This window comes from Pseudorca crassidens, chromosome 6, assembly GCF_039906515.1.
Source record: "Pseudorca crassidens isolate mPseCra1 chromosome 6, mPseCra1.hap1, whole genome shotgun sequence".
Taxonomy (NCBI): Eukaryota; Metazoa; Chordata; class Mammalia; order Artiodactyla; family Delphinidae; genus Pseudorca; species Pseudorca crassidens.
Genome location: NC_090301.1, coordinates 11,292,114 through 11,305,219, shown reverse-complemented (window position 1 = coordinate 11,305,219; position 13,106 = coordinate 11,292,114). Strand labels below are relative to the sequence as shown.

General features: G+C 33.8%; 1 protein-coding gene across 11 annotated transcripts in view; it reads left to right on the top strand.

The window, feature by feature from the left end:
* AGFG1 (ArfGAP with FG repeats 1) overlaps positions 1–9,108 on the top strand; it is a 71,329-nt gene extending 62,221 nt beyond the window's left edge. For 4 of the 11 annotated variants that reach the window (XM_067740340.1, XM_067740334.1, XM_067740342.1 and 1 more), the window contains 3 exons: positions 6,556–6,714; positions 7,597–7,688; positions 8,422–9,108. In XM_067740340.1, the coding sequence (XP_067596441.1) occupies positions 6,556–6,714; positions 7,597–7,688; positions 8,422–8,481 (311 nt within the window). In that variant the 3' untranslated portion in view covers positions 8,482–9,108. Of the gene's footprint in view, positions 1–197; positions 2,507–4,562; positions 4,611–6,555; positions 6,715–7,596; positions 7,689–8,421 lie in introns of those variants that run through there. The other 7 variants (XM_067740332.1, XM_067740341.1, XM_067740337.1 and 4 more) reach the window with 4 other exon arrangements.
* Positions 9,109–13,106: the final 3,998 nt, after the last annotated feature.

The window sequence follows — 13,106 nt, the reverse complement described above, 5'->3', positions numbered from 1 at the left end:
GGTATATATTGCAAAGACACCATGTGAAGAGCATCAGAAAATAAGGTTCCTTTCTTACTGAAGTGACTGTAAAGTGGATTAGTTTTGTCCGTAAAGACATATAGTAGCTGAAAGTTTATAAAATCCTTCAATTTAATATTTGAAAATGGACCAGAGAAGTTATCTAGCACCCACCACTCAAAGCTTTCGTTTTTCAGGTGCAGAAGCCCAAGCATGGAGATGAGACTTAAAGCCTTAAAGCCCACAGCCAATATATGACAGAGATGGTACTTGAACATTGTAATTCTGACTTATTTGTTGGTCTGGTTTCACAATTATTGGTTATAACTCAATCTTAGTAGAAAAAAATGTGTAAGGTTTTTTGCTTTTTTCCTTTTCATGGGATTGCAAGGAATAGATGGGTATTATTAACATGAGATCTTAATAATGAGGTCTTTTTGTAGTACGTATTTCTTTTAGGTGTTCACATTTTTTTAGGTTGTGGGAAACTGGTTTAATTTGTGGTATAACATTTGGGTATTTTCTCTTCTGATAATTTTTTAAAAATCCTCTTTATCGCTCCCCCTTTTTTTGGTTCACAGTGTAAGCCAGCTACATATTTCTTGTATTGTACCTCTTTGATTTTTGTCTTATTACCCTGAACACCAGAGTTATTTGCCAGTACCTTGGAATATTAGCAGGTGCATGTGGTATGGCCCAATACCCATTAAACTGAATTTGTCAGTTCTGTTTTTAGATTTAGATAATTTTACAACTAAAGCTTTGAACTTCAGTTATAGCCTTTGTTGATGTGGTATTTTGAGAGAATAAGGTGTTTGTAACATCACAATAAATTTGCACCATTTAGAATTGGTAATTACTAGCATATCTTTTTGTCATTGGCAAGGTTTGAGAATATGTGATATTGGGAGTTTGAACCATAACTTTCCTTTTCATATAAATGTCTTCAGTCATAATCTGTTGATATCTCACACAATAGATGTTTAATAACTATTTGAATTTTGCACATAATTTGATTTTTAAAAATTGTTTATTTTAATCCAAATATACATAATCAGTGATTGTTTCAAATTTCTGTTGTGTTTTGGACAAAATATTTATACATCACTTGTGATATATGTAATATTTCTGTTTCTAAGCATATTATTTTGACTTCGTGGAATGAATTTATAAAATGTCTCATGACACAGGGTTTTCTACGTTTTCTCATTTAGTCCTCTTAACTCTCATCAAATAAATGTTTTAATCACTCTTTGACAGCTGAGGTAACTGAGGCTCAGAAAAGTTAAGTGCGTATGTTTTGGGTACAGCCAGATTTGTGTTCAAATGCTGATTTAGATTTACTTGCTAGGTAATCCTAAAAATGCTTTCTGTATATTATTTTTTTAATGAATGGAGGAAAAGTGATAGGAAGATATATTATTTGCAAGATACCGTTGAGATGTTTATAGCTATTATAACCCCATTTGACAACTGAAGGATGGAAACTCAAGTTATACCTTGACCAAGGTTATGTTGATGTAACTCCTCAGAACCTTATTGTTGTCCTTTTCTGTAAAATGTGAACACTATTCTCTGGCAGGGATGTTGTGAGAATTAGATGATGGAAATCACCATGCATGGTCTTTGCATTATTGTGTATACTTGGTAAATCATTCCTATTATTTTCCTTTCATGACTGTACCTCCAGACTGGTTCTGTTATTAGAGCTAAGGGCCCACCCCCCCCCCACCCCCCCCCGCCCCAATTATTTGGAGTATGAAAGTCCTTTAAAGTTAAGGTTCTACATGGGATGTGAAATAATATAAAGTGTACAAAGTATGTTCAGATGATATAATTTTAATATTAGCCTAAGCAAAATTTATTGAAAGGTAAACCTACTGTGTCCACAAATTTTTATTTCAAGGTAAAAAATTTTTTCCCCTTATAAACCATTTTGATTTAGCACATTGATCATCTTTACTAGGTTATTATTGAATTGACTAAGTCAAAGTAAATGTTAACTATATAACATGTTTCTGCTGAAGCTGAAATATAAATAACACTTTGACAAATACACTGTGCTTAGGTATTTCCAGTGTTTTCATACCATCAAAATATTAGTTTTGTAGAAATATTTTGTGTTCTTAAATATATTAGTATTGTTAAATTCCATTTGAGGTAGCTTTTGAAAGAGGGTATTGATAATAGTTCAATGTGAACTATTTAAAAAGTTATACTGATGTATTTCATTCTTAAAATACACACTTTAGTAATAACTTTTTTCCTGCATTTACAAAGCTTTTGGGCTTTCTTTTACCATGTTATATAGAAACCTTCAGTAGACTAGCCAATGTGGCCTAAGACCTTTTTTATTTTAGGATTCTATAATTAGCATTCTTTTTCCAGAGCACTTGAGCCCTTAAATCTAATTAATAAAGTTAATATAATTTTCGGTTATTAGGAAATTCTCCTATAACTCTTAAATCTCTCCTTTGTCCCTGAATGAGTACCTTTATTTTCTAATATTCATTTAATGAAAAAATGATTTTAAAAGATTCCCCCCTCCCCCCCCCACCTTAAGGGTCCAAAATTAATCAATGACTAATCTAGTGTTAGTACCCAGAGTGCTTCTAAACCAGCACTGTTTCCACTGGTTCCGCTCATTCCACTCATAAGAAAGTAAATGAAACATATATCCACACAAAAACTTGTATACAAATGTTCACAGCAGCATTATTCCTAATAGCCAAAAAGTGGAAACAACCCAGGTGTCCATCCACTGATGGATGAATAAACCAAATGTGGTATAGCCGTACAGTGGAATTTGTTTGATAATAAAAAGTAATGACGTGTACTGATACGTGGTACAACACGGATGAACCTAGAAAACATTAGGCTAAATAAAGGAAGTTAGTCACAGAGTGACATATAATGTATGATTCCATTTATAATCTGTCCAGAATGGGCAAATCTACAGAAAGTAGGTGGGGCAAAATGGAGAGCTGATAGGTATGGAATTTCTTTTAGTGAGGGGGGTATGAAATGTTCTGAAAGTAGATTGTGATGATGGTTGTACACCTGGTGAATAATGTTAAAAAAGAACACTGAATTCTATCTTTTAAGTGGACAAATTGTATGATATGTGAATTATATTATCAAAAAGTTGTTAAAACAAGTCTAAAATATTTTTATAGCAGCCCAGGACTAGGCATCATTGTTGCAGATTGAGGTACAGAAATTAATACTGGTTAACAATCACTGTGGACTAAAAGTCAGTTTTTGCCAAAGCCTATTTTGTAGAACATGTGTCCTGAGATGGTGTTATCAGTGCTTCATGGAAAGGGATTCTACGCCCAAATATATATGGGAAATGCTGAGTTAAACAAAATTTAACCAGTATTATTAATTCAGGATTTCTCAGAGCTTATAAAGTGCTCTAAGAAAGGAGATAAAGTGACCAAGCTTGTTTCAAAACCCTTCCCCCTCAATCAGCCTTTTGTTGAATTTAGAACACGCTGTAAACATCTTTTTAAGTTAGCAAGAAAAAATAACACTCCTTGGATATTTACCCTGTAGCACTTTTAATCACAGCAGCTTTGTAAAGTAGATATGTATTACACTATCCCTGTCCCTCCACCCCCTGTTTGCAAATGACGAAACTGAGGCTTAAAGAAGTTGTGGTATCCTGTAAGTAGAAAACTACAGAACCGAGACAGAACCACTCTAATCTCTCAGTCGCCTTGTTTCCCTAAATTTAGTTGGTGTTAAGTATGTTAATTTAAAATGCATGGCCATATATTTTAGAAACAACCCCACTCCAGATGGTTAAAACAGCGGTTCTGGTACTTAACAACCTAAATTTGTTTTCTGTTAATTACATTTATTTATATGTAACCTGTCTGACCTCAGTCATGCCAGGTAAGATCTGCACAAGATGTATTTTTCTTTTCTCTCTCTTCTTAGCCATCATATTTTAAACTGAAAGTGCTGCTCGCCTTTCTAATGAACTACATTGAATAATTTTTCCTGCGTAATATTTAATTCACTTGAGTTATCATTAGGCTTTTCTAGTTAATGTATGGAGTCATAAATAAAACAATCAAACATTATTCAAGTGCTTTCTCCAAGATTTGAGTTTTATTTTATTTTTAGTTTTTTAGATTTGAATTTTTAGATGCTAAAGGTAGATGCTAGATCATTTTAGATGATCCTATGAATAGCATTTTTGGGTGTAAGTGGTGAGGCCTAGAAAGTCTTTTTATGGGTATTATTGTATCTTCACATGAAAAAAATGTTATTTGTTTAAAAGATGGATTTCCTAAATGTTTCTTCATTTGATATTTTGTTTTTCTGGTATTCTAATCTCCCCTTTATTTCAGACAGTGTAAATACTACTGTCATGAATATAGTTGAAATAAAAAGACTCTGTTGGATGTGTCTTTATTATGTATTCTTATGCTATCTACTTTGTAACAGTATATTCTAATTTTAGAACATTTTAATGAAACAAATTTACTTTTATTTTGCCAGTAGCTATTCATAAGTTAATTGACATTGGTCTCTTTATGGCTTTCCATAAGGCCTTTCTGGAGCAATGCATTCTCAAGTGTTTCCTCACGCTCATTTTGGTAGGTGGCCACAACTAATATCTAGATTTGTGTGGCAATTTGTCTACCTGCTTGTGGAAGCTTCTGCTGGTGTTCTGGATCCCTGCATGTGGAATTAAGTTTTTTCCATGTTTTAAAATGGAGTGGTCATGGATGTGTGGCATTGGGAATACATTATATTTAAAGTTACATGAAAATCTTCTGTGACGTTTTAATACTGAAAAGCATATTGCTTACCTCCATGGTAACATTAGAATGTTAATGGCTTTCTCAATTATTTTTCTTAAGTTTGAATTCATAGTACTTTGAGTGACACACCTTTTCGATGCACCAAACCATTTTACCACATTATTCCATGGAGTTTGGTTTTGCTTAACTGTATCCAACTTTTGCTTTATACTGCTTTCTTAAAAAGTGATTTGTCAAAGTTATGTCAGTGCATTGTTGTCTGTTCTGAAACCCTCCTGTTTCCCTTGCAGTGTGCTTATTATTCTTTAATTCACTTGCTTCCCAGTGGCTTAGTTCCCCTTTTTTCTTATCAATAATAAAAAGTAATATTTAAAATTGGAAAATCTAATTAGGTTCATTGTGGAGAATTGCACTGTTGTAAAAACTAGGATTATGAGAATTATGTTGGGCAACATCCGTAACATGATTTTTAGTTTTTTTTTAAATAAAAGATAATTATGTGTAGCACTTTTAGTGTTAATTTCTTGTGCCTTAAATCAGCAATCAAGTTGGTAATTTTTTCTTAAAATCAGGAAATTCAGTGAGTTATGTTTTTTGATAGCATCATGCTGAAAATATTTCAGTATGTAATTTCTAGTGTTCTGTATTAAAAGCACCATTATTGGCTCTTATTTCACTTAGGCTTTTCCTACAACATATAGTTGGAAGGTTCCATTTTGAATCTTCACTAGCAAAAAGTAATATACTGTTCTGCTACTATGTGTGTTTATATATAAATAATATATAATATAATAACGATAATATAAATAATAACATGATAATGTAATAATGTGAATTAGTTCATAAGTAATTCGTAAATGGGGGGAGTGATGGCAGCATACCATGTATATATATAGCTGTAGTTCACACGCGCATTTCCCCAACTTGTGAATGAATGCTTTATTCCATCGAGTTATAGTGGCTGGACATGGCAAGCCATGGAGAAGTTATTAGACACAGTGTCATTCACCTTACATTCTTTGTCTCTTGTAAGAATGCTTATTTCACTTTCTGTTCAATTTTTATGTACTCTGCCCCAGTTTCTATAACTCATCAGTCCTAACCTAACCTTCCTTATACCCCTTGTCCAAAGCAGTGCTCATTTACTTTCCAAAAAAGGAATGGGAGTCCATATGTTTTCAGTTTAATTGTGTTAGTGTTTTTATTAGGACCGCCCCCCGCCCCACCCCTTTTTTTTGCCTTGGGTTAGAAAGCTGCATAGGTTTTGAGTGGCCTGCCTGTGACCCCATTTCTCCTGTAAGTTTTATTTATAGTGAATTATTTTGCAGAGGTTTTAAATGTTTTTCCAGGAACACATATATTACATTATAGCAGACAATTCACTGGATACAATTAAATGTTTGACTATTTTACTGCATATAGCAAAACAAAACTTAAAAATGTATATACGAGTATACATGTGAATAGCATGATGATGGACTTTAAAAAGTAGACTGCTGTTTAGACTCAAACTGTATATAATTACTCTGAGAAGTTTTCTTGTGATTTCAAATGATAGCTTTATTAGTTTCATTCTGGTCATTGGTTTCAGGAGAACAAATATAGATTATGTTAAACTGGAGCTAAAACTTACTATTAAGTTTGTTGGGAGTTTTGGAGTTTAAAATACATCATACTGTTTTTAAGGTAAATGATGTCTGTTTCATAATGTTGAGAATGCGTATATATACGAAAACCTACCCTTCGTAAGTGACCAGCCTTTCTTTTCTCCTGCCAGCGGCGACCTTCGGCACGGCATCCATGAGCATGCCTGCGGGGTTTGGGACTCCCACGCCCTACAGTCTTCCCACCAGCTTTAGTGGCAGCTTCCAGCAGCCTGCCTTCCCAGCCCAAGCAGCTTTCCCTCAGCAGACAGCCTTTTCTCAACAGCCCAATGGTAAGATCTAACATTTGGCTAGCTGTAGGTCCACTGCAGGTATCCTTTATGTATCATAATATGAATGTTTGGACAAAAAGACTTACCTAGAGAATGCTGTAGCATTATCTGCTGAATGTTTACTACACAAATATAGAAAAGCCTTTGGTGATTTGGGCCACAGAAAATTGAGTGATTTCGTAGTTTCTGTGACCAGATTATAGGTTTAGGAGAAATCAGGGACTAAAGAGTACCTCTTCTTACTCAGAATCTCCAGTGTCTTTCTTATATCTTCTGTGTTATTAATATGCCTCTTGATTTTAAAAGGAAACTTTATAGACCTAGAGTGTTTTTGTTTATTTTGCATTGGAGAACTGTTTTTGTTCCATTTTGTGTACGTTTTCTGTTGTTGTTTTGGGGGTTTTTTGGTGACATAAACTCATTTTCTAAATAGGTGACTGTGTTGTGGTTGGAGTTTGTTACTTGTTTTCAGGAAAATTCACTAGAGACCAGTTTTTGTTTTTGGGGTTTTTTTGGGGGGTTTTGTTTTTTTTTGGTGGGGGGGGAGCCCATTTCACTCATTTGCTAAAGTTTGAAATACCTGGATCACAGCCCTTCTCAAATAGTCACAAGCTTATCTCTTCATTAAATCCTTTGTCAGCAGTTTACGTAGCTGAGACAAACTGGAATTAACCATTTCTGGAGAGTCCATGTAAGTTCTTTAAGACATGCCAGTGGAAGTTTAACTGCTATTTGAAAGAGCATGAGACTCAACAGTTTAACATTGATTTTTTTTTATTATTGTTGCTCTGGTAGGAATTTTTCTGAAACTCATTATGAAGCTTTATAAGCATCAGATTGTCTCAGAGGTATGGTTATAATTGGTGGGTTTTTTTAAACAAGGTGCAGGTTTTGCAGCATTTGGACAAACAAAACCAGTGGTAACCCCTTTTGGTCAAGTTGCAGCTGCTGGAGTATCTAGTAATCCTTTTATGGTAAGTGAGAGGCAATTTTAAGCACTTTCTAAATTGTTGCATTGTTTTCAAATTGGGAAAAGCAGGATGTGATTCCTCCTAGATGCTCTTTGGTATTCTGCAAGATTATACAGATCCGAGGCAGCCATTGTGCACGATCCCTTTTTAAGAAAACACATTAAAGCGGGGGAAGTGGCGGGCTGGGGGTGTGGTGTGATGAATTGGTTGGGAGATTGGGATTGACATGTACACACTAATATGTATAAAATGGATAACTAATAAGAACCTGCTGTATAAAAAAATAAAATTCAAAAAAATACCCCAGAAAACACATTAATCAGTTGCAAATCAAAGCACTGACAGTTAATAAGCTATTTTAGACATGAAACTTGTCTGCTTTCTAGTCAAAATAATGCTTTATGAGGGGCTGTAGATTTAGTGAACAATGTGAAAAAGGAATCCTGGAGTCAGGTTTGGTTTGAATCATAAATGCATTTTCTTAGGGCCAGGTCTATTATGAGAATTATATGAAATAATGGATATAAATAGGCACAACACAGTGCCTGATACCTATTGCTTTATTACAGTATATTGCTAATAACAATAATGAATAAATATGATTGCCAATAATTATGAAATAATTCCTAATCTAAATACTATTTAATTAAATCTAGTTTAATTAAATAACATTAAATATTTTCATATTTTCTCCACACACTCTTATTTATTTATTTTGTCTTATGTTTTCCTTTAGACTGGTGCACCGACAGGACAATTTCCAACAGGAAGCTCATCAACCAATCCTTTCTTATAGCCTTATATAGACACTTTACTGGAACGAACTTTTACATGGTCACATTACATCTCTCCGCCTCTTGCACTGTTGTCTTGTTTCACTGATTTTAGCTTTAAACACAAGAGAAGTCTTTAAAAAGCCTGCATTGTGTATTAAACACCAGGAAATATGTGCAAAACAGAGGGCTCCAGTAACAACTTTTAACCTGTGAATTGGCAAAAAAAGTAGCGGTATCATGTATATTAAAAATTGGCTAATATTAAGTTATTGCAGATACCACATTTATTATGCTGCAGTACTGTACATATTTTTCTTAGAAATTAGTTATTTGTGCATATCAGTATTTGTAACTTTAACACATTGTTATGTGAGAAATGTTACTGGGGAAATAGATCAGCCACTTTTAAGGTGCTGTCATATATCTTGGAATGAATGACCTAAACTCACTTTAACCATTGCTTCTGGAAAGTTACAGAGTCAGAATTGGAAGGTTTTATTCATTCTTGAATTTTTCCTTTCTAAAGAGCTCTTCTATTTATACATGCCTAAATTCTTTAAAAATGTAGAGGGATACCTGTCTGCAGAATAAAGCTGATCATGTTTTGCTACAGTTTGCAGGTGAAAAAAAATAAATACTAGAAAATATGCTATTGTTTTTGTGTTCTTGCTGCAATGCCTTTACCAAAGTGGCCTTAAATATCAGTAGTGAATTGAGAACATCTTGAATTCTTAAATTAGAATTTCAGAAGACTTCTAGTGACTAACTTTTATGTCTAAAAGAGAAAATTTTATAAAAAGGCCATGTAGAAAATTTATTAAAACTGCTATGTTCAGGAATATGTCAGTGGTAAAGCATTTAAATGTAGCTTGTTAGATTCACCATAATCCTTCTGATTTCTTTGCAACTTCTTAATTTTGTGAAAATTTGTATATATGAAGAATTTGCATGTATGTGTATTTACAAATTTTTTAAAGTATCTTGAATTCTCAGACTGCAAAAGGCTTATTTTAACTATTGATTTTTTTTTTTTTTTTTAAATACTGTCTTTGAATGTATTGGAAGCAGACATGCATTAACTGTGACATGATTGCACCTCAGTTTTCTTTGTTTGGACAAACTGATATTAATAGGACATTTGTTTATGTTCATTTCTAGGGGGAAAGAAACTGGAACCCAGTGTTACCTTAAAGTTATAGAATACTTTGTTTAAAAAGGCAACAATACTAATGTTTAGTTATAGTTTTATGTTAATATTCAAATGAACTTGTTTAAATATTTATATAATGCCTCATTCATCCAGCGATAATCTGGCAATCTCATCAAAACAGAACACAACTGAGAAACTTGTAATATTTTTTTTAAAAAAATGCCTTTGAGCAGCCCATATAAGTCACAATGTCTATACATTAGAGCTCATGCATTTGTCTTTATGTGAAGTTTTGATTAATAGATTTCCCAGACCAAAAGAGCATATATTGTCAAAGACCAGTTAGTGTAGGGACAGCCAGCCCAGCTTAGAGGGCATCAGTATATTACATCTTCTTCTGATAATTGTCTATTACTGTGACTCTTTGTCATCAAGAAAAGGTGAGGTTACATATATAAATATGTGATACATGTTTGAAAAATTTTCTTATGATGATTTAAATTGTTTCTAAAGCTTGGTATTAAAAGAGGTGAACATCAGTTTCCTCAAACATTATTTATTCATGTTGAATACCTTTTCGAATGGTGACTACAGGAGTTGTTTTCATACTATGTTAAAATCTGTGTAGAGTTCCAGACTTCTTGAAACATTGCTGTCCAGTGCATATCTAGCTGAACGTATGGTTATCTGAACTATTTTGATAAGCAAGAAAATTGGGAAATCTCTGCCCCTTTTCTGAGCAGTATGCCTCTTAGAATTAAATGAATGCTGCAAAGGTCTGGGTGTGTCTTGGTGTATACTTGAAATGTCTGCATTTTTGGGGTGTCCTTCCAGACCCCTTCTCATGGAGGGAATTCTTAAGAAATGTCTTTGAATTCCTGTGTTTTAGATTGTATTGGGTCCCAATCAACTCATGTACAAAGTTATGCTATAAAATTGTAGGCCATTATTCAATTAACCTCCCAGGCTTTCCATCTGAGAAACAAGTAAATTAAACAGTTGTTAATAAAATAATTTTAAAGACTATTTTTTTCTGGGTAAATCTTGAGGTTTGTAATTAAGTGTCAACTCTTGTTGACTTTAAATGAAAACTTGTGAAATTGAAATGCTTATTGTAAGAAGTGATCCAGATTTGATGTGGATTAAAATCTTCAGTTAGACTTTCAGATTTGCTTCTGGTTTTGCACAGACCGTCAGAATTGTGTTGAGCACTGAAGAGGAGAAAATACTCAGAGGTGGTAAGGATGAAGACTCGAGTTTCCTGATTTACTAGTTGAATCAGGTCTTCTCTCCTGTGTTTGCTGAGGAAAGAAAATTTTCTTTTCTTTTAGGGTGACAAACTTCATTGATAAGTTTAAAGGCATATTTTTCTCTCATTTTTGTGAAAATAGAGATTAGGTAATCACTTTCTTGTGTCGAATAGTTCTTTCTGTAAATGTGAAGAAGCACATCGGTGCTTTCTTTACTTGTGACTTGCCCTGCTCCCAGTACACGTCCTCGTTGGTATAGTTCCTGTCAATTGGTAAAATGGAAGCAGTAACTAACTGGCTGCTTTCCTGTCACAGTACCAAGACTTCTGAAACAGTTTGGTCTCAGGACTATTATTAACTCTTAAGTTATTGAAGATCCCCAAAGAGCTTTTGTTTATGTAACTTATATCGCTCAGAATTTGTTGTATTAGAAATTAATACTGAGATATTTTAAAAACATGTTTATTCATTTAAATATAATGATAATAAACCCATTACATGTTAACATAAATACCCTTTTTGATGACAAATTACTGTTTTCCATAAATGTTATTTAGAAGACCATTGTTTTACATTTTGCACATCTGTTTAATATCTGGCCTAATAGAAGCAGTGGGATTCTCATACTACTTCTGCATGACAGTTCTTTTTATGTGACATGGCATGTGGGCACTGGAAAACTCCACTGTGCACTTGTGGAACCATGAGTGAAACAGACATATAACATTTTAGTATTATGAAAATAGTTTTGACCTTGCGTTTTGGGAGGACCCTCAAGGGTCCTGAGACCACACTACACTTTACGTTTATATTTTCTGGAACAACAGTGTTTAGTTTCAGGGTAAATATACTACTCCGTGAACTTCTAAGTGTTTTTGTTGGCTTGGTGGGGAGAATTGAAATTTCATTTGAAATTGTAAACTTTTTAAACACTGTTTTCTAGGTTTTCTTTTTTATTTGACCGTATTTCAATAATGATGAAATTAGTGAATAGCTCCTTTTTAAAAGGGATATTACAAGTTCTGACTCCTGGTTATGAGTGTTTATTTAGGAATTATTTACTATTCTGACCACTTTGAAATTGTTTTGGGGGAGTATCAAATAGCTATTTAAAAATTGAAACACCTTGCTAAAGAAAGTTCAAAACGAAGAATAATTTCTTCTCTCTCCTATGCTTATAGTTAACAAAGAATTTTAGCTTTGTTTGTGTCTGTGTGTGTGTGTGTGTGTGTGTGTGTGTGTGTATATATATATGTATGTATGTATATATATAAAATGAAAGTTGGATTTCTCTAACAGAAATCACTACCCTCCAGGAAGTTGGCTACAATTAAAGGAATGTGTTTACTTCTTAAGAAGGAGGTTTGCTATGGTTTTATCCCCCAGTGTTTTTTTTATACCTTGTCCATTTTTAGAGAGAGCACTTGTTGCTTCTCATTGAAACAGAATGTTTTAAAATTCTTTTGAAGACAGAGTGACTTTGTAAAAGGTAACTTACGGTACATAGTCACCACAGAAAGCTCTGGCTCTGTTGCTGCTGCTGCTGGCACACACCGCAGAACACGCTGCCGTCCTCAGGCCGGCCTGTGCCTTCCCTCTGGGGCCTCCTTGTCCATACGTTTGTGCTCCTCTGCTGAACTCATGTTCAGAATGACTCACCTCATGTTTGGCCTCCACTTGTAGTCTCAGGCTTACATCAGAAAATTAATCTCTAGGGGAGTTTATAAAGATATATTTCTTCAAAAATAATGACTTGAAAAGAACCTGGTGGTGGTATTACAGAGTGTGGCTTATTAAGCTCTTTCAGAAACTTGCTAAATGCGTTTCGTGTATTATCTCATGCAGTCCTTAAAGTGGACTCATACTTTAAGGATGAAAGAAGCAAGGCACAGGCTAATGACAGAGCTTTTGCTCTGGGGAGCAAATATTATATTGTTGGATTAAAATGCTGTCTACATTTATGTGTAAGTCAATTTTTTACAAAATCTTAGGAAATTCTGAGAGAATTGCTTTCTATATCCTATATACCTAATTAAACTTAATCATTTTTAATTTGGGTTCTCTTCATAATTTGCTGATATCAGTACGGTTTATTCTCTAGGGTTTTATTTAAACTTCACAAGTAAATTAATGGGATAATTAGTGGATCAGGTTTTAAACTAAAGAGACATCTGAAGTATCACAGGGACTCCTATTTTGTGAAACATTTCAACTTTATTGATAAAGTCTGTGCCCTAGACAGTAA